Source organism: Sycon ciliatum, chromosome 4 (assembly GCF_964019385.1).
Source record: "Sycon ciliatum chromosome 4, ocSycCili1.1, whole genome shotgun sequence".
Taxonomy (NCBI): Eukaryota; Metazoa; Porifera; class Calcarea; order Leucosolenida; family Sycettidae; genus Sycon; species Sycon ciliatum.
Window position 1 is genome coordinate 20,899,809 of NC_088646.1, and position 18,591 is coordinate 20,918,399.

General features: G+C 49.9%; 2 protein-coding genes across 2 annotated transcripts in view; one reads left to right on the forward strand and one right to left on the reverse strand.

Annotated features, from left to right (window-relative positions):
• The window catches only part of LOC135813456 (phosphoinositide 3-kinase regulatory subunit 4-like), a 42,488-nt gene extending 34,622 nt beyond the window's left edge, over window positions 1-7,866 (reverse strand). The window contains exons 1-3 of the mRNA XM_065326550.1: window positions 7,490-7,866; window positions 6,542-6,586; window positions 142-224 (exon numbers count right to left, since the gene is read on the reverse strand). Of these exons, the coding sequence (XP_065182622.1) occupies window positions 142-224; window positions 6,542-6,586; window positions 7,490-7,590 (229 nt within the window). The 5' untranslated portion in view covers window positions 7,591-7,866. The remainder of the gene's footprint in view (window positions 1-141; window positions 225-6,541; window positions 6,587-7,489) is intronic.
• An 813-nt stretch (window positions 7,867-8,679) lies between these two features.
• LOC135814974 (microtubule-associated proteins 1A/1B light chain 3C-like) lies at window positions 8,680-14,604 on the forward strand. Its single transcript, XM_065328184.1, has 4 exons — window positions 8,680-8,921; window positions 9,019-9,074; window positions 9,245-9,351; window positions 13,545-14,604. The coding sequence occupies exons 1-4, from the start codon at window positions 8,873-8,875 to the stop codon at window positions 13,702-13,704; spliced, it is 372 nt and encodes a 123-aa protein (XP_065184256.1). The 5' UTR covers window positions 8,680-8,872; the 3' UTR covers window positions 13,705-14,604.
• Window positions 14,605-18,591: the final 3,987 nt, after the last annotated feature.

Here is an 18,591-nt window from a genome sequence, read left to right on the forward strand (position 1 = left end):
GCCCTGGAATCGGTTCGTAATCGATTCATCCTACTCACATCGGGTGATGCGAATAGTCAGGGGTGATTCATGAGTGGATTCAAAATCGATTCATGGCAGTAATCAAACGAACTCACTGATACAGAAGGTCTACTGCTATACCTTGTAGCTGAGCACGTTCCTGCTGAAGATCCAGGCTGGTGTTCTCGGGCTTGACCAGAATCTTGACAACCACAGGCCCTTCTCTGAGTAGACAACAGCACCACACAGCACAGCAAAGGCCACGCACGTTGAAGCAGACTCAAAAGGGCATGGACATGCTGAGCTCAAGCCTGCTGAAAAGAGCAGTGAGTTATTTCCTCTGGACAGTCGATGCATTTACCAGAGCAGCAAAACCTAAGTACTTGTTAATGTAGTGTGTGTGTGTGGGGGGGGGGGGGGGGGCATGGAAATGAGCACATTATTAACAACAAGGAAAGAAGAAACAAGTCTGTCCAAGCTACATAATAGACCATGAAGAATCAGACTGCGCGATAAGTTCACACAAAACTGGCAGAGAGTGCTGCAACACTCAACAGCCAGACACCTAGCCCAAACACATCTCAAACGTGCAAGCCAAGAGTCCTTCAGCCGGGACGGCTCATAGTTGTGTTGGCGATAAGATTAACAGGGAAAGATAGGCGCAACAACCTCACAACTTCCATGAAGGTTGGGCGCCGCAGAAGATTGGAAATAAGAGCAAGGCTGTTGAATGTCATCATACTCTCTGTCAGCTTATATAGTGCAAAAATACTGCACAGCAGATGGATCCACACTACCTGTACACTACATGTATATCCTAGCTTCAATAAACAATGAGCGTGGACAACATATACACTGGTGCAACTCGGTAGGCTGCTTTAGTGCTGCTGCATTACGCATCGCTTACTACTTTTCGTAGTTAGAGCACTCTGGCGCTAGAGCAACGAGTTATCTTAATGCCTGTGGCGCCACCTTTGCATCATAGCCGGTAGCTCCGCGTACTTTAAGCTTGTAGCTGTACTGCTGAGGCCTAGATGGCCGCAACAGCTAGCTGTCTACAGCATTGGGTACCAGTACACTTCATGTACTTGAAGTGCAATCTCCACTGTCTTTGACATTGTGATTGTACTGTACTGGACAAGGTGCCATCCTTGCATGTCCTGCATTGACTAGCGAGTAACTCAGTTGCATGGTACATCTATGTATGACTATGACTGTACTACGTACTGCTGACAGGTACATGCCCTGCCGTGCTTGTGCTAGAACCATAGATGTGCGTTGTTTGGTGTTCTATGTAGGTGTAGGTATCGCTATTCCACCAGATGGTCGCCAGATTTCCCTCCTTGTGACGACCCCTTAGAAATAATAGTTGATTAGGGTCGATTAGGTCTGCTGATGTTCTTGCCGACACATTGTGTAATGTAGCTTTCTATTCCTGGTCAGCCTGCTGTCTGTTATGTGCAAGCACCGTACTGATCCTAGCCTAAGCTCCGTAGTCCATGACATGATATAATGCATAACATATCCATGAAAGATTAGTTTTTGAGTTAGACTCTCCAGACGACGTTGTGTGAGCGAGCCAGGTCCGTAGTATTCTACTACAGCTTTTGTGGTGCCGAAACCCGGGATCTCTCGCAAAGGGTTCACAGCGTCGTACCGGCGGAGTACGCAGGAAACGCTCAAGCTCTAGCGGTGGAGCAGCAGGAACAGCGATCTACGATGGCGTCGCTGAAGGTCGACAACTTCGTTCGTGCGTATCGTGGCAAAGGGGACGACTGGGAACACTTCTGGGGGAAGTTCAGCGTCCTAGCCAAGATCCAAGGATGGGATTCTGCGGAGAAACGAATGAAGAACTTTCCACTGTTCTTGGATGGAGACGCGTTCCTGGTATTCACGCGGATGCCGGCCGACGACCAGAAGGACGAGGAGAAGGTGAAGGAGAAGATGAAAGTGTCCTTCAGCCTGACGAAGGCACAGGCGTACCGTGCATTCACGACTCGGACTCTACGAGAAGACGAGTCGACCGATGCGTACGTGGCCGATCTACAGAGGCTCGCGAGCCTGGCGGGGCACGCCGCCGACGATGATAAGGACCCATTGTTGATCGAACAGATGGTGTCCGGATTGCCAAGCGCCTTCGCGAAGGAATTACGCTTGTCCATGGCCTCGAAGGAACATTCCGTGAGCGGGTGTTTGGCAGCGATCCGAGCTCTGAGGTCAGCGCAGAGCGACTCGCGATTGCTAGCTAGAGCCTCGGAGGAAGTGGCAGCGGCGGCGAGCAGTAGCAGTAGTGGAAAGAGCCAGCCAGTTGCCAGCTCGGCTTGTTTCGAGTGCGGAAAAGTTGGGCACCTCCGCCGAAACTGCCCTTCAAGGAGCCGCGATCGGCGTGGTCGTTCTCAGCCTCGCGGGCTCACGTGCTTCTTTTGCGATAAGCCTGGCCACGTCAAGCGAAACTGCCCTGCACGTGAGCGATGGGAAGCGGCTTCGAAGGGCGGCACTGCTGCTGCAGCTGCTGGCGAGCGCGGAGCTAGCACTGACAAGTGCCTCTGCACAGTGACGAAGGCAGGACAGGGGACTCTGCCCAGGGTGTACGTCGATGTCAAGCCGCGGGACCAAAGCACGAGTGCATGGAAGAGAGCAAGGGCAGCAGTAGACACGTGCGCCACACGCTCTCTGGTGGCTGAGGCTTTCCTTACTGACCATGGCATCGAGTATGAACCCGACACTGAAGTCCAGATGAACGCCCTGAACGGCAGCGCAGTCGAGCTGCTTGGAGCCGTAGAGCTGCTGGTAGAGCGAGTAGAGGCGGGCTGCCCGGTTCATCTTCCGCGGACGCAAGTGAAAGCCTTCGTTGTCCGGAAGTTGGACGCTGTGAATGCAGACGTCCTCGTTGGCGCTGACGTGATTGCGGCTGTCGGAGGAGTTCACCTCGGGTATGGTGACGATGGTTCCCTGTCGAGTGTCCAGTTCGGCGCCCCAGAAACTGACCGTCCTGCCATCGTGGCGGCGACAGTGCCGGCCGCTCACCCTTCTCGGCACGTGACTGTGAGCAAGGACGGAGAGGATGTGGTGCTGAGAACGGACGACAGCGAGGTCCGGTGGGACAGCGCAAGCCAGCGCTGGATCGTGCGATGGATGTGGGCTGATGATGAACCGCCAACCAAACAGATCGGTTCCGGCATCGGACAGTATTCTCGGAAGCGGCTGTCGCCGGAGCAGGAAGCCAGCTTCTGTACCGAAGTCGATGCTTGGGTGGAGAACGGCTGGCTGGTAGAGCACGACCCATCCGTACACGGGGAGCCGGCAGCTATCCTGCCTCTGCTAGCCAAGGTCCAAGAACACAAAGCCTCTACCCCAGTCCGGCCGTGTCTAGATTACCGAGCACTGAACGGTGTCATCAAATCCAATCCGGGGACCGAGGCGCCCGTTTGCGCCGATAAACTGCGGAAGTGGCGCATGGCTGGCGATCAAGAGTGCAAGCTAATCGACATCAGGAAGGCCTATCTCCAGGTTCATGTAGACCCGTCGCTCGCCCGCTACCAGGTTGTCGTTTGGCGAGAAAAGCTGTACGTGATGACGAGGATGGGCTTCGGCCTGTCCGTCGCGCCCAAGGTGATGGACATCATCGTCCGCTGGGTGACCCGAGAGTGGCAGGATGTTGATAGCTACGTCGACGATGTGCTCGTTCCGGGAGCGAAAGAGCAAGCTGTGACGTCCGCTCTTCACCGCTACGGTCTGCCGACCAAGCCCGCAGAACCGCTCACCGCGGCCAGAGTTCTCGGTCTCCAACTGTCAAAGGAAAGTGACGGCACGGTCAACTGGGCTCGTAGAGGAGGTGTCAACCTTGGCTTCGAACAGCCGCTGACAAAGCGTGAGGTCTTCAAGTGGACGGGACGCCTGACTAGCCACTACCCAGTGTGCTCGTGGCTCCGCCCGGCATGTGCGTGGTTGAAGCGGCAGGCCTGCTCAGCTGATGGCTGGGATGACCCCGTGCCAGCAGCGGTCGCCAGGTGCTGCGCAGAGCTGGCCGACATGGTCCGGGAGTCAGACCCTGCAAGAGGTGCGTGGCGTGTTCCATCGCTGGATAGCGACGGCTGGACCGTGTTCTGCGACGCGTCGGACGTCGCCATTGGAGCTTCCCTGCATCACGATGGTACTACGATCGAAGACTGCTCGTGGCTGCGCGAGCCACGTGACCACAAACACATTAACATTGCCGAGCTGGACGCCGTCTTAAGGGCGCTAACACTCGCCGCGGAGTACAAGGTGGAGAAGGTGACGTTAGTGACTGACTCGAAGGCGGTTGCAGGCTGGGTGTCGCAGGTCCTCGGGAACGTCAGACGAGTCAGGGTCACTGGCCTCCACAAGCTTCTCGTTGTGCGCCGTCTGGACATCATTGAAGACCTAGTCGCAACGGCTGGCCTGAAGGTAACAGTTGGCTGGGTACCGACGAACGAGAATGTCGCTGACAGACTGACCCGTGTCCCAAAGAAGTGGCTGCAAATAGCTCGCGTTCCCGAGAGCGACGAATCTCCGGAAGTTGCCGCGTCCATGGCAATGAAGCAGCCGGCGACCGTCATTGGCTGTGACGACGTCTGTGATGCCCAGCGGAAGTGCCCGTTGATTCAGACGCTGGTCAGTGCTATCGAGAGCGACAGCGAGATTCAGCACGCCACCTACCGGAAGATTCGTGAACAGCTCGTCATCAAGGACGGCCAGCTGAGCCGCACGCTCAAGCTGCCTGCACTCGGCGTTGTCACTGTGCCGATCGTTCCGGAGTGCCTTGAGCACAGCGTTCTCGAGTCGGCCCACGTGATGTCCGGGCATGCCAGCTGGAGTGTGATTTACGACATGCTCCGCGCACGTTGCTTCTTCCCCAGCATGGCGGCTAGGTGCCGGGAGTATTGTGACCAGTGCCGACAGTGTGCAGCCGCTAGCAGCCACGCAGGACCCGCAGCGCCGCCGACGCAGCCAGACCTGCCTGGGCGGCCGTGGAGTGTCGTTCAGATCGACACACTTCACCTGGGAGAGGAGAAATCCGGTCAGTACCACTGCGTGTTGGTGTGCGTGGATGTGTTTACGAAGTGGGTCGAGGCAATCCCTCTCAGGCGGCACGATGCGACCAGTGTTGCAGAAGCGCTGACCAGCCTCTGCTGCCGTTGGGGCCCGCCAGACGAAGTCCGTATGGACAATGGCTCCGAGTTCAAGAACGCCGTTGTCCGAGCTCTCTTCGCACGGTTCGGCGTGCGTGTGAAGACAGGGGCCGTACGTCACCCGCAGTCGCAGGGAGGTGTCGAGAGGGCAAACAGGACCATCATCACGCTGATGCGGAAGGTCCTCACAGAAGCAGCAGATTGGAAAACTGAGCTGGATCTGCTGCTCTACTACTACCGCACGAGGCCACACACCACGACAGCCATACCGCCGATGCTGGCCATGTGTTCATGGCAGCCGCGCCAGCTGATCATCGAGGCTGAGGAACCAGAAGCCCTACTGAGCGAGTGGGTTGACCGAGTTGGCGAGACAGCAGCAAGGGTCCGCGACCACGTGGAGGTGGAGCTTGCTGCTACGACTCCGGAGAAGCCAATCACCAAGTTCGAGGCACCCTACACAGAGGGGCAACGTGTGATGCTGAAACAGCCTGGCCGGCGACGCAAGTTGACTCCGCCATACCAGTGCGGCTGGAAAGTGAAGAAGATCATTGCGCCGTCGACAGTAGTCATCACCAGAGATGATGGCGGGGAGAAAGTCGTGAACATCAACCTTCTCAAGCCTGACGTACGACACCCACAGAGTGCCAAGCAGGATGGTGCTCCGCGTCCAGGAGCGACGGAGCAGGCGCACACGAGCGCCGACGATGGGCGTGACGACGGTGATGGTGAGATGTGGCTTGACCAGCCGGAGCCAGCGGACGACGACGACGATCGCCCTGCACCGGCTTATGTCCTACGTGACCGTGGAACCTTGGCGCGTCCAGCTAGATACAATGGCTAGAGTCGAGTGGAGATGTCACCTAGGAGAGGGGTGTGATTGTACTGTACTGGACAAGGTGCCATCCTTGCATGTCCTGCATTGACTAGCGAGTAACTCAGTTGCATGGTACATCTATGTATGACTATGACTGTACTACGTACTGCTGACAGGTACATGCCCTGCCGTGCTTGTGCTAGAACCATAGATGTGCGTTGTTTGGTGTTCTATGTAGGTGTAGGTATCGCTATTCCACCAGATGGTCGCCAGATTTCCCTCCTTGTGACGACCCCTTAGAAATAATAGTTGATTAGGGTCGATTAGGTCTGCTGATGTTCTTGCCGACACATTGTGTAATGTAGCTTTCTATTCCTGGTCAGCCTGCTGTCTGTTATGTGCAAGCACCGTACTGATCCTAGCCTAAGCTCCGTAGTCCATGACATGATATAATGCATAACATATCCATGAAAGATTAGTTTTTGAGTTAGACTCTCCAGACGACGTTGTGTGAGCGAGCCAGGTCCGTAGTATTCTACTACAACATGCACTGCATCACTTTCTCTACACTTACTCATGATTGATACGAGCGACTTTGAAGAAACGTGTGCTTCCGAGCCTGTAACAGAATAGCCAGGAACAGATATAAAGAATGGCCAGAACCAGATATAAAGAATCAAGAATGGCGCTGAGACAAACCTCAGGCACACGGCCTGGTAACTTTTCGCCAGATGGGTGCACCGAAAGAAAATATTCTAGGAGAAAGAAAGAAAAACCAACAAAACCAGAAGCAATGAATCGCATGTGCATTGTACAGGTGCAGCAACTGCAATCTGATCTCATGAAGTAAATAGTACCATGTTCAATGCACAGCTCGATATTTAGTTTGTGGGCCACACAGCCGTTCGGTCCCCGAGGCCAGACTCCAGTTATGGTCAATGAAGAATGATTGCTGGCTGAGTATGAAGGTCTGGGGCTTTTGTTACAATGAGAATCTCAGGAGCCAATACAAGCATACATCAGGATTGATTAAAAGGTGCAAAAATCTTGTCGGTGCTTTGTTTTCGCTCCCTTGTATCTCTCGTAATTTGAGCAATTTATTTCTATTTCACACCCCCAAGCTAGGAGGGGCATAAGCCGTAAGGTATCCAGTAAGAACACCGTACGCCACTCAGCACTGCGTACTGCACTTCAACTTCAGGTCATAAAACCTGAAGTGAGAGTACATGCACATGAAGTATAATAGTAATACTGGGTGAACATAGTACATGTACCTAAGAAGAGGGGCTATAACAAATCATGGTGATATGATATTATTGGCACATGACTCGTTTGCGTCTGCAAATGCAGATAGATTCCAATACACAGTCATTTTTTCAGACGTTTCCCATTTTCAACTCCCTCAAAGCAAATGAGTTTCCAGTATTTTCAATTGTGCTACTACTATTAATTTTGTTCATCAACACGAGATACAAACAAAGTGAAAATAAGAACATAGTTTCAAAACAGGAGTCCTACTTACGATTTGAAATTTTTGGTTTCAAAAATGGGTGGCAGCTCGTTCAATGCGGTACCAATGTCAACAATTTGTCCCGGTGTGGCGTTCACTAAAAGGTTACCCATGGCCAAAATCAGGTCTTCTGATGCGATCCGCCACAGCTACAAGCCCATGAAGTCCACTCCAGCTATAGATTTATCCTTGCTAGTGGCTATTTTGTGCGTAACTCTGAGGCTACATTCTTCGAGGAGAACTTATCCTTCGTATCCAGAATTTTAGCAGTGATTCGTTGGAGCTGACAAGCATTTCTGGAAGATTCACGAGTCACTCTTGTTTATCCACACCAGAACTAACTCACTGAACTAATAGTAATAGTTGGCAGAAGTGTATTTCAGTTTTTTGAGACTTTCCAATTATTTCCTGGACATGACGTTTTGTAATGACGTCGCGATGATCTCAACTGTACTGACCATGATGACTGTGCATATGTGAGTGCATAGTGACTGAGTCTGTACTCATGGTACTGTAGCTGTGCCTAGTACACTGCCTACTGCCTAGCTTCACCACGTGACCTCGTTTACTGTGATTTTTTATTTTTTTATCAGGTGATGCCGCTACTACTGGGTAGACATAGCCCGATTTTGCTAGCAATTCTGCTGGCAAAATATCGAAGAATTTTGACGAGAGAATTTGCTGGCAAAACGGAGCAAAATATCGGTATGTTCGCTGGAAATTGAGAGATTTTACACTTATATTGTTTTTTTTTGTTTTTTTTTACACTTATACGGTGCATGCGACTCATTTTCGTACATTTTTGCCAACACGTGACTCATTTTTTCTCTTTTTTCCAACACGTGACCCACTTTTGGTCAGTTTTCCTACACGTGACCCAAATTTGGCCTTGCATTCGAGCAAAAAGGGAGCAAAATATCGAGTGACCTGGCAAAATGAAAGCAAAATATCGACGACGAGTGAGCAAAATGTTGCGGCAAAATATCGAAGTTTCCCTGGCAAAATCGGGCTTTGCCTACTACTGGGCGCTTAGCTAGCATGCGACGCCGACGATTCACGCACGCGCGGGGTCCCGGATATCCCGACGCCGGGCATGACATCATTCCCAATGCATGTCTTTCATGGCATTCCGGGTGACGTCATGACCTCTTCGAACAAAGCTCAGCATCCGATGACTCAGAATCAACTGTATGAAGAAGTGGTGACTTGCTCGTTCTTTATCTCCCTTCGAAAAGACAAGGCAGGCGAAAAGCCCTTTGACACATGTAACTCAGCTGAAAAGGATATGCGTGTTTGAGACAGATTCACTGCGACTAATCATTGATAGAAGAACAGACCAGGGTGGAAAGCTGAAGTTCTTAGCCTATTACTTCTTGTTGTGAAGTTACCGTCGAAATGTCGTCTGAAAAGACTGTGAAGTCCTTCAAACAGAGGCGATCTGAAGGTGAACAATGATTTCAGTTTCTCGTTCCTGATTTTGACTGTACCCCTGTGTCTTGTAGAAACTCAAGTTATTGTACATTTCTCTTTTTGTTCTTCAGCCAGTCGCAAGGAGGAAGTATTGGGCATTAGGTCGAAGTTCCCAACGAAAATCCCTGTAAGTGGGTGAAAAGCTTTGAATGTATCTCGGCGTGGAATGCTATTGTTACATGACTTGTTATCTTCCTGGTGCCAGACTTGGTTTTGCGTGCTGGACTACCATTGACGTGTACACCTGTACTGTGTGCCACCTACTGCTGGCTATGCTTCTCGCACTTACCCGCCTAGGTCATCGTCGAGCGTTACAGCAAGGAAAGTGATCTCCCTCTTCTGGATAAGACCAAGTTCCTCGTTCCGCAGGAGTTGACTATGAGCCAATTCGTAACGATCATCAGGTTAGTGTTGTGCTGAGTGAAGCTATTGACTATTGTGCCCTGCTACGTACAGTTCTGCACTGGAGTATTCATTTCCAGTTTGTATTGATTGTAATTGTAGTTTAAATATCCTAATATAGTGCGTATCTGCAAGGGTGCATAAACAAGAGTATGCAACTGTGGTTATGGGTCAGTGCGCGGCGCGCTGCCTTCATTGTGTGTTACTTGCCTTCATCATGCTCTGAAAGCATGCACTCAAACCCGCGATTTCTCGTACGAGCCCATCTGCTTTTGCTCGATTCGTTCCTGTACCTACGCGATCTCTAAATTTCGGCGCGTGAACTCCAGTTCCATACGAAAGTTCATTTCAAACCAGAGGGAAAGTGCGGTGTTTGATTTTCCGCAGTGCGCGGACTGCAGCTGAATGATGTAATGAAGGCAGCGCGCCGCGCATCTGGCCCATAGAAAAGAGATCACAGTTGCATACTCTTGTTTATGGACTCGGGGTATCTGGTATAGCGTGGGTGTTCGAAAAACGACTTTTATTCTCATTTCCCATATTCTTACACACGATACTACCGTAAAGTACCGTTGATCCGCCCCCTCTCTAATTCCCGCCCCCTGTCGATTTTCTACCTGTGAAGCGACTTCGGCGTATACAACGAAAATACGATGTTGAACCGACGCATGCACTGCTGTACACAATATTTGCCAATCCAGGATGAAAATGTGCACAATCCAGCACATCTAGTCTGAACTTCTACGTTGTTGTACATCGTCCTGCACTTGACAGCCTTGATCTAATTCCCGCCCCCTGCCGAAAACCCAGCTGGGAAGCGACATGGCGTGGGGGGGCGGATCAACGGTGCTTTACGGTAGTAGTAAATCAAGTATGACATACATTGTTTCATAATTATGCATATGCGCAGAGGCAGGAAAATCATCGTACATACAACGTAGTGCTATTGTTCATGCAGCTGTTCATAGTCCCATAGTCATAGGCTTACCATGTATATGTGGCTATGCAACATCAGTAACATGACCACAACAGTTGCACTTGCAGCACTACGACGCAACACGAGTCGTATCAGAACTGCATTGGACAGATGTTATTGCTACAGGCGATACACTTTGTACTACAGTCCATTTCAAAACTATAGACGCGTAGTGTTTTGCAAAATTCGATGGGATTTATTTAAAAAAAAATAGTTTTTTCTCCAGATTCCATCCCTGCGTCGCTTCACAATTCTGGCTATATACTTGGTTTTCGCTACAATAATGAATTGAAGTTTATTTTTAGGCCAGGTTTTCCGGTTTTACATGTAATTCCTGTTTTGAAGGGTTTGACCAGTTTGTTTCGGATTTTTGCTCCTGCTGAGACAGTGCTGCGCCCAGACCATCGCGGGTGCATTTTTGTACGGGCCCTGGCAGCCTCGTGGTTTCGATCCGTGATTTCCAGTACAAGTCACAGTTAGTGTGGGGCATTCGAATCCCATCACGCCTCCTGCCTTTTTTTCTCTTCTTTTCTGCATGTTTTGGATCTTGTTGGGTGAAATACAGTAGGGATGATGTTTTCTCTTTTTGATATGATATGAGCCTCCCTGTTCTCTTCGCCTGACACAACGAGTGACAGTGGTTTCACTCACGCCAGTTGCAAGGTGAGTTCGACGACGAGGATTTCGGATACTCAAGCTTCGATCAAAATCCAGCTCTTGTTCGAAGAAACTATGAACACGACTAATCATATCTTTCTCGGCATCACTGAGATTCTTACGGGCCTTGGAAGCCGTTACAGTCAGGCACTCAGAAAATGCAAACAAGAAGAAGATTCATTTGAGACTTTCCTCTCACCTTTTCATTCGCGACTTTGCGTGTTTTGCATCTTTTGTATTTCCCGCGGCGACGAAGAAAAACCTGAAAACACATCTGAAAACCAGAAAACACTCAGGCAAAACTCACGGCTGTCGTGCGCTACAGTACGTACGACTCGTACGTATGAGTTCACTCGTCTATAGTTTTGAAATGGACTGTAGTCCTGTGTGTTTTGCTATCCAAAGTCCTGTCTTAGGACCGGTATATTCTATTATGCAATAACATTGCTTATAGGAGTAAATGGTCACTTGAAATCCACGTTACGATTATGAAATATTCATTGGCTTGAGGGAAAGATACAAACGGGAATGGTCTGAAGCATAATTGGCTGTCACCACCAGGATTCGAAATATGATTAGGGGCCGTCCGTAAATATCGAACTTTTTTCACCAAACGAATTATTTTAGTTTAGACCCAACCCCTCCCTCCCTCCCCCTCAGAACGTAAAAAGTGTTGACATATACAATGCATATACAACAAAACCCGCAAGTGTGTAACTGCTCCTATGGCCATGTACATGTATCGAACTTTTCTGAAACGAAATTGATCAACCCCCTCCCACCCCATAACGAAATTATTTCGTTTCGTGAAAAAGTTCGATAATTATGGACGACCCCTTATGAAAATATGAGATTTCATTCTTGTACACAAAGGCACACGATGAAAACCTTGGCAAATTCCATTGTGACAGTGTTGTAGGTACCGGTACGAGTGATTGCAGTAAAACCTGTCAAGGCAACCACTCAGATAAAGTGATCACTTCGACCAGGACTATTTAGAGGGATGTTATTTCCAGTCAAATAACCCTTGATAAGGAGACCACCTGTACACGAGGACCACATTTTGAAGGTCCCTTGAGCGGTCTGCTTAGACAGGTTTCACTGTACCATGTGTTCAGACTGGAAATACATAGATGTGATTGTACAAAACTGAGTTCTTGGCTTTGAGAGGGAGAATTTCTTTTACTTCTTGGAAAACTTGGTACAGTCGTCCCTCTCTAATCCGGCACTTTATAATCCAGCACCCTCGATAAACCAGCACAATTTTCAGTAGCCAAAATGTCCTCTTCATGCACATTGCAGCAGTTAATCCAGCACCCTCCCTAATCCAGCAGATTTTCGTGGCACAAATGGTGCCGGATTATAGAGGGACCACTGTAATGCACTTAAAGGGGAAGTTAAGGCAAAAATCAAAATTTCACCAGTTGTAGTCTTCGGGGTGCTGAGTCGAATGGTCTTGGTCCGAGAAAGCTGAGACGCTTCCTTCCTACTTGAATCCCAATCGAACTCGCGCACTTCCACCGAAACTGGGTGACTGCGCCCTACTAGATGGGGATTTGTATGCAAAATGTCACTAAAAGCGCCATTTCGTTCTTATAAAAGCACAGATGACCGCGATTGGCCCATATGTTGTAGTCTTTTGGACGCTGAGTCGACTGGTTTTGGTCCGAAAAGGCTGCGATGCAGCGTTCCTCCTTTATTCCCAATCGAACATGGTTGAACAAGCGGTCACGTGCTCCTGGGTGCCCAAATCACCTGGTCACCACGCCAACAGGCGACAACTTTCACACCAAGGTTCAACTCGGGTTCAACTCGAGTGACAGGACTGAACCCAAAAAAGGTCAAACAGGCTAGTAAGTGAGTTAGTTGTACCCTGCAGGCACGGTGACCAGGTGACTGGTGTACGCAGGAGCACGTGACCGCTTGTTCAACCATGTTCGATTGGGAATAAAGGAGGAACGCTGCATCGCAGCCTTTTCGGACCAAAACCAATCGACTCAGCGTCCAAAAGACTACAACATATGGGCCAATCGCGGTCATCCATGCTTTTATAAGAACGAAATGGCGCTTTTAGTGACATTTTGCATACAAATCCTCATCTAGTAGGGCGCAGTCACCCAGTTTCGGTGGAAGTGCGTGAGTTCGATTGGGATTAAAGTAGGAGGGGAGCGTCTCAGCTTCCTCGTACCACGACCATTCGACTCAGCACCCCGAAGACTACAACTGATGAAATTTTGATTTTTGCCTTAACTTCCCCTTTAAGTAATTAATGCAGCCGTAAACATGATTCATGAACTCTTCAGCTTTCATGTTGGCCATTTCTAAACTCAGACCGTGGCTTTGGACTTGGTGTCAATTGGTGATCTTTCTGCTGCATGTGCTAAATTGGGTACGACCTTAGACACGGCATCTGCCTGGCAAAACCTCTGTACTGTTGTAAAAGTGCTGTTCACCCTGCCTGCCTCTGTTGCCTGTTGTTCACATTTCACCCTGGCCCTGTGTGACATGGTGTTCGTTTGGCAGTGTGAACTGATTCCTCCGCTTCGTGTGTTCTTGATTCAGAAACCGCATGTCGTTGGCACCGACACAGTCGTTCTACTTGCTCGTAAATAACAAAACCATGGTGAGCATGTCCACAAATCTACAGGAAGTCTACAACAAAGAGAAGGATGAAGACGGCTTTCTTTACATGGTGTATGCCTCGCAAGAATACTTTGGCTGATGATGGGGTGTAAGTTACTGCCATCACTCCTGCTCTTCCTGTATATTCCATACATATCCATCCACCGGGTGTAAACATTTCGTATTCAGATGATGCTGGTTAATCACTCTGTATATACTCCCTTGTGCATGCCGTGCCCCTTCATCTGCATACGTTGATTTACTGCTGCTGCTGCTGCTGTTGTTATTATTACTGGTCTGGTACTATCCTGTGTGTAATGTACAGTCTTCGCAACTCATGCGTCTCTTTGTCGCGCCCGGTGTTGTTTGGCTTGTTCTTTTGCTCTTTTTCCCGAATCTTTGTCATTTCTGCTCGTTATCAGGATCATTTTCTCTTGTGCAATGTGTGCTGTGTACCTTTTTCTCTCTCCCTCTCTCTTTCTCTCTCTCTCTCTCTCTCTCTCTCTCTCTCTCTCTCTCTCTCTCTCTGCCTTGATTTCCATGCTTTATACATAACCTGCTGTGGCCTTTTTTGTGAATGGTGTTCCCCGCCACCTTCGCTGCTCTGCTGTCTACAATTGCTGTCTTCGATTGCTGTATTCCACATCCTAGGTGCCATGTGAGCTGTAAGTCGCTCTTAAGTTGTCCGGTAACATCTGTGTGGGTGGGTGGGTGTCATGCCTCCTCGGTTTTTATAATATTCTGCTTCATCCATCTATGCGTGCCTGTAGATTTAACTTGGTTTGTGTTGCACTGTCTGTAATAGTACCGCACTATCATGTAGCACTCTGTAGTTTCCTCTCTTTTGTATGTACTCCATGTGCTGGCAAATGTATTTTCAGTCATGCAGTCGTTATGTCTCATAAGGTGCGCTTTTTTTTAGATGCTTTGAATGCTAGCTGCACCTGAAGGCTGGAACCACTCTTTTAGCTTCTTGAAAGCCATCAGAGTGTAAAAACAAGTACAAACGCCTGAGGAATGTTGTTGGTGTGCCGTGTGACTTCCTGGGCCTGCGCATGGTTTGCCATGTTTGTTTCCTTGGAATTGTATCAGTGAGCAGGGCTCCCTACATAGTGGTTGGTGGAGGGGCTGAGTTCACCCCACTACATGAAACACAATGCATGCAGTTTACATACTAGGGGGAGTAGGGGGTAGTAAAATACCTGGTACAAACGTATGCACAGTGAAACCTGGCAAAGCCACCTGCTCACGGGACCTTCCAAACGCGGCCTTCATGACATCAAGAATACATAACTGGGGGTTATGAACTCTTGATGACATGTACAGGTGGTCGCCTTAGAAGGCTTAGGTACTGTGCTCTTGCCTAGTCTTGGTTGATCCTGTATGAAAGTTGTCCTCTACAGGACAGGTCAGGTGGTCGCCTTGGCAGGTTTTACTGTATCAAGACCTGACACTGATACACACTGTACATCACCCTGTCCCCGGGAAAAATTGCGATTTTTTAAAAGACCGCGTTTTCCGCGATTTTCCCGCGTTTTTTGAACTTTTTTGTTGCACTTTTAGGGTTTTACGTCGGGCCCTAGACGACGGCTACTTTGGCCAACCGGACAACGAAGAAGTTGTGACCAAAGAGAATGATTTTATTTCTTGCGCATGCGTATGTAGAATGACGTAATACTCAGGGAGTGAGGTCGCTACAGTACTCCCCCGCCTGTGGTGAGGTCGGGAGGAGCGAAGCACGATAAACAAGAAACAAGAAAGAGAAGAGAAAGGAAAGCGCAGCATGTACAAGGCGGAAAGGCAAAAATATAATAATAATTATGATACATATGTACAGGCGAGAGCGCTGCGTGCGTGAAATTTGTTTGAGACGTGGCAACAAATGCCGAAACAAAAATCAGAAAAGCAGGAAAGAGAGAGATGCATGACAGAGGCGGGTTAAAGGGGAAGTCCGGTGAAAAATTTAAATTTCAGGGTTGGTAGAGTTTCGGCCGCTGAGTCGAATGGTGTTGGTCCCACATGTCCCCGACAAAGCGTTCTCGAGATATTTCCGTTTGAAAAACTGAGTTTCGGGGGCTGCGCCATGACGTCATGCGGCCGCGCCACACCCTCCGCAACGTCATAGCGTGCAGTGCAGCTAGGTCAAAAGGAGTGCGTGAAAGTGTCAGTGCTATTTCAAATGATTTGGCGACCCATAGTAGGTGGTGCAAGCGACTCCGAAGACGTAACTCCTTGTGAGAGTGAGGATGCAGCCATGGCTGACCTTCATGAGTTCGGTCTGGGGCTGAGAACCTCGGTATTCAGCTGAAGAAATGGCCGCGCGGGCCGGTCAAGAGTGAGCGCTACTGAGTTTCCGACTGATGAAGAAGCAGCAGCTATTGCAGACGAAGCTGATATAATTATCAGCTCGCTGGAGAGCTGAGTCGCCAAAATGGAGAAGAGTGATGCGAGTGCTCTTAAGACTAAATGTTGTTCCATACCGATTCGCTTACGGCTTAGACTCCAGTAACCTGCCACATGGTGATGTTTTGGTGCGAACCGCAAGTTGGCGTATTTCGGACACTCAATTGGAGAACAGTGCAGGCTCTTTGAACTACGGGCACGACTCTTCGCTCGCAACGCTACGGGATCTGAAAGTTCTAGGTCCGGGAGCTGTTCGCTGTTTTGTCACTTGTCACGGTTGTGCACTCATCGCTGTAGCATAAAATAATGAGGCGGGAGCGGAAAACTAAAATTTTCTTTCTCAAAGCACAACCACCACCGGCAAGGAGAAACGCTCGTTCTCTGACTACACGACTGATACGAGTGTAGTACATGACAAGTCCGTGTGTTGACCATGGTTGACTAGTTTTCTGAGTCTTGTGACTCGAGTCTTGTTGTACCTACCCCAGCATGGCAGTGCGGGAGTAGTTCCGTGTGTGATGAGTTTGTTGACTACACTACAGGTAGCATGCACGCAGCGCATTGCTAGAGCCGTAGATAGAGGCCAGTGCATGTCGACGGAAAAAGTCCAACTCGGAAACGGCTAAAATACGGTATAACCTCGAGGTTTACCGAGCTGAAAATCACAGGGTACGTAGTGTTTGTAACACTGAATCGAATGGTCTTGGTCCGAAGAAGCTGCGACAAACGGTTCCCCAATCGAACGCGCTCCGAATATGGCCGTTTTTGCACACATCTAGATGGTGTGGCCACCTGGATGCACGCTGTGACGTCATCACCTGGATCTGGGTGAGGCGCGCTCAAATCCGCACATGTTCGATTGGGCGTATCTAACGAACCATAGGCCGCAGCCTCCTCGGACAAAGACCATTCGACTCAGCGCCCCGAACTCTACGGACTGTGAAATTTAAATTTTTCACCGGACTTCCCCTTTAACGTGTCAGAGGTGTGTTAAAGGGGAAGTTAAGGCAAAAATTAAAATTTCACCAGTTGTAGTCTTCGGGGTGCTGAGTCGAATGGTCTTGGTCCGAGAAAGCTGAGACGCTCCCTTCCTACTTGAATCCCAATCGAACTCGCGCACTTCCACCGAAACTGGGTGACTGCGCCCTACTAGATGGGGATTTGTATGCAAAATGTCACTAAAAGCGCCGTTTCGTTCTTATAAAAGCATGGATGACCGCGATTGGCCCATATGTTGTAGTCTTTTGGACGCTGAGTCGACTGGTTTTGGTCCGAAAAGGCTACGATGCAGCGTTCCTCCTTTATTCCCAATCGAACATGGCTGAACAAGTGGTCACGTGCTCCTGGGTGCCCAAATCACCTGGTCACCACGCCAGCAGGCGACAACTTTCACACCAAGGTTCCACTCGAGTGACAGGACTGCACCCAAAAAAGGTCAAACAGGCTAGTAAGTTGTACCCTGCAGGCACGGTGACCAGCTGACTGGTGTACGCAGGAGCACGTGACCGCTTGTTCAACCATGTTCGATTGGGAATACAGGAGGGACGCTGCATCGCAGCCTTTCCGGACCAAAACCAGTCGACTCAGCGTCCAAAAGACTACAACATATGGGCCAATCGCGGTCATCCGTGCTTTTATAAGAACGAAACGGCGCTTTTAGTGACATTTTGCATACAAATCCCCATCTAGTAGGGCGCAGTCACCCAGTTTCGGTGGAAGTGCGCGAGTTCGATTGGGATTCAAGTAGGAAGGGAGCGTCTCAGCTTTCTCGGACCAAGACCATTCGACTCAGCACCCCGAAGACTACAACTGGTGAAATTTTGATTTTTGCCTTAACTTCCCCTTTAACGTGACAGAGGTGGAGAGCATGTCAGAGGCAGAAAGAAAGAAAAGAGGAAATGTACGCGTGACAGAGGAGTGTTATCGTGTCAGAGGCGGCTGCATGTTGCAGGCTTGGCGGGATACCAGCAGGAGCGCTGCACAGGGGCGAGGCGTGCCGACTGAGGCGGGGACAGATGGAGGCGAGCGCAGCTCCATGGGGTCCGGTGCCGGGCGTGGGCCTGCGTGCGTGCACAGTGAGTGAGCTGGTACGACGGGTGGAGGTGGCCAATTTCCAGCTGAGGCCAGGACGAATACAGACGACGACGACTGGACGATGCCGTGGCAGGATAGCGGGGTATCCAGGTGGGCCGGGGAGGGTGGCAGGGGCCACAGCAGCTCCGAGGCGGATCCAGTGCGAGTGGTGGTGAGGCTCAAGTTTTACGTCAACAGCCGGCGATTGACGGGATCCCGAGAGTTGAGGCGAGCAGGAAACTGCGGCGGGCCGAGCTCGGGGATGGCATGCTCAAAACTCCGAAGAGCGCAGCGTCAGGGGTCACCAATTTATGGTTTTACGTCGGGCCCTAGACGACGGCTACTTTGGCCAATCGGACAACGAAGAAGTTGTGACCAAAGGCAAAGAGAATGATTTTATTTCTTGCGCATGCGTATGTAGAATGACGTAATACTCAGGGAGTGAGATGAGGTCGCTACACACTACACGTACACACAGTGCACTGTTCGGTCAGCAACGTCTCATCGTGGC